Source organism: Austrofundulus limnaeus, unplaced genomic scaffold (assembly GCF_001266775.1).
Source record: "Austrofundulus limnaeus strain Quisiro unplaced genomic scaffold, Austrofundulus_limnaeus-1.0 Scaffold258, whole genome shotgun sequence".
NCBI classification, from domain to species: Eukaryota; Metazoa; Chordata; class Actinopteri; order Cyprinodontiformes; family Rivulidae; genus Austrofundulus; species Austrofundulus limnaeus.
In genome coordinates this window covers 365749-367188 of record NW_013952660.1, presented here as the reverse complement: position 1 = coordinate 367188, position 1440 = coordinate 365749, and the positions used below count along the sequence as shown (strand labels likewise).

The following is a 1440-nucleotide window of genomic DNA, read 5'->3' as shown; positions in this document are numbered from 1 at the left end:
AGGCCTCTCATCTTTTTAAGTGGGAGAACTTGCACAATTGGTGACTGACTAAATACTTATTTTCCCCACTGTATATATATATATATATATGATGTTCCACTTATTGTCAGTGTGTCTTCTTTTTCAGGCACAGCCCCTTTCGGCAGCACAAGACCAAAGACAAACATGAGATCGACCGCATGACGCTGACCATGGTAAAACATTTTGCTTTATTTCTGTGTAAATAACCATAAAGCTGAAGGCAGCGCTGAACACTTGGCTTCGGATTGTTGTTAACGTGTAGTATTTCCTAACAACACACACCTATTTATGTTTCTGTCTGTGTGAACAATCAGCTGCATGGATCTGTGAGACGTACCTGTAGGAACTGTAATCAGGTTGTCCTGCAGAGATGAATTACTTTGTTGTTTGAGAATTTGGGTCATTTTTGTGTCTCCACTGACTGTTCACTTCACTTTGTCACGGTGAGATGAAGGAGCTGACAGAAACCTGGCTCAGAGATCCTGAGCCAGCAGCCAGCTGGAGCTGGGCTCTGGGAAAAGGCAGCAGCACGTTAGTGAAGTTGGAACAGGAGCTGTCAGGGTTGACCAGTTTGGGGAAGTCTCTGATTGGACTGATTATAAAGTGTTGCTCAAAGCCCATGTCTCTCATTTTGTCAAACTTTAAAATCAAATTAAGTGTAAACATCAGCATACAGAGGAGTCATTTTTTTCTTTTCTGCCCAATTATTGTTATATTTGACAAGCAGGTTTGTTTTTGTTCCCATCTGCAGCCTGGGTCAGGTTCATTTAGGTTTGCAGCTGATTTATATTTTTACTGTTAAAATCACAAACTGTGCTTCTAAACCTTTTCATGCAAACCCTCTCCCTCTGATGTTCATATTCTCTCTCTGTCTTTTTGGGCTGTGCTTTTTCAAAATAAAAGACACATCAAACAGCTGCCCTTAGGAAATACAATAATAAAAACAAACTGTTTTGTCGGTCTGTGGTTATTCAAAAATAGATACAGATAAAACTAAATGTGCTGTGACTTCTTGGAGAACCAAAACAAAGTTTATTTTCAATGTGTTTCTGTAAAAAAACAAAAGTTTAATCTGTGCAGAATGAGAAAAGTACAAATATTTGCCAGATATATTAATAAACCTTATTTAATGAGAGCTTATGTCATTTTATCATAGTGAAAATGGTATGTTTTATTTTCACCAAGGCAGTTCTTCAGTCATTTTCCTGCTTGTGATCATGTTTTTTTTTTTACTTGAGTGGCTTCAGGTTTTTATCATTTGAGAGAAAATCTTCAAAATGTCTAAAATTTTGTGGAGCTTCTCAATGTCCTTGTTTGTGTCACAAAGTCTCACAGTCCTCCACAGTTACTTGAATTTTGAACATGTTCAAATAAATAAATGTGTGTGTGTGTGTGTGTGTGTGTGTGTGTGTGTGTGTG

The 1440-nt window shown here is 37.7% G+C and overlaps 1 protein-coding gene across 1 annotated transcript in view; it reads left to right on the top strand.

The window, feature by feature from the left end:
• Positions 1-1440, top strand: part of grk3 (G protein-coupled receptor kinase 3) — a gene marked incomplete in the record, with an annotated part of 126858 nt that overhangs the window by 94700 nt on the left and 30718 nt on the right. Inside the window, 1 exon segment of the mRNA XM_014020574.1 lies at positions 128-194. Coding sequence (XP_013876028.1) covers positions 128-194 — 67 coding nt within the window.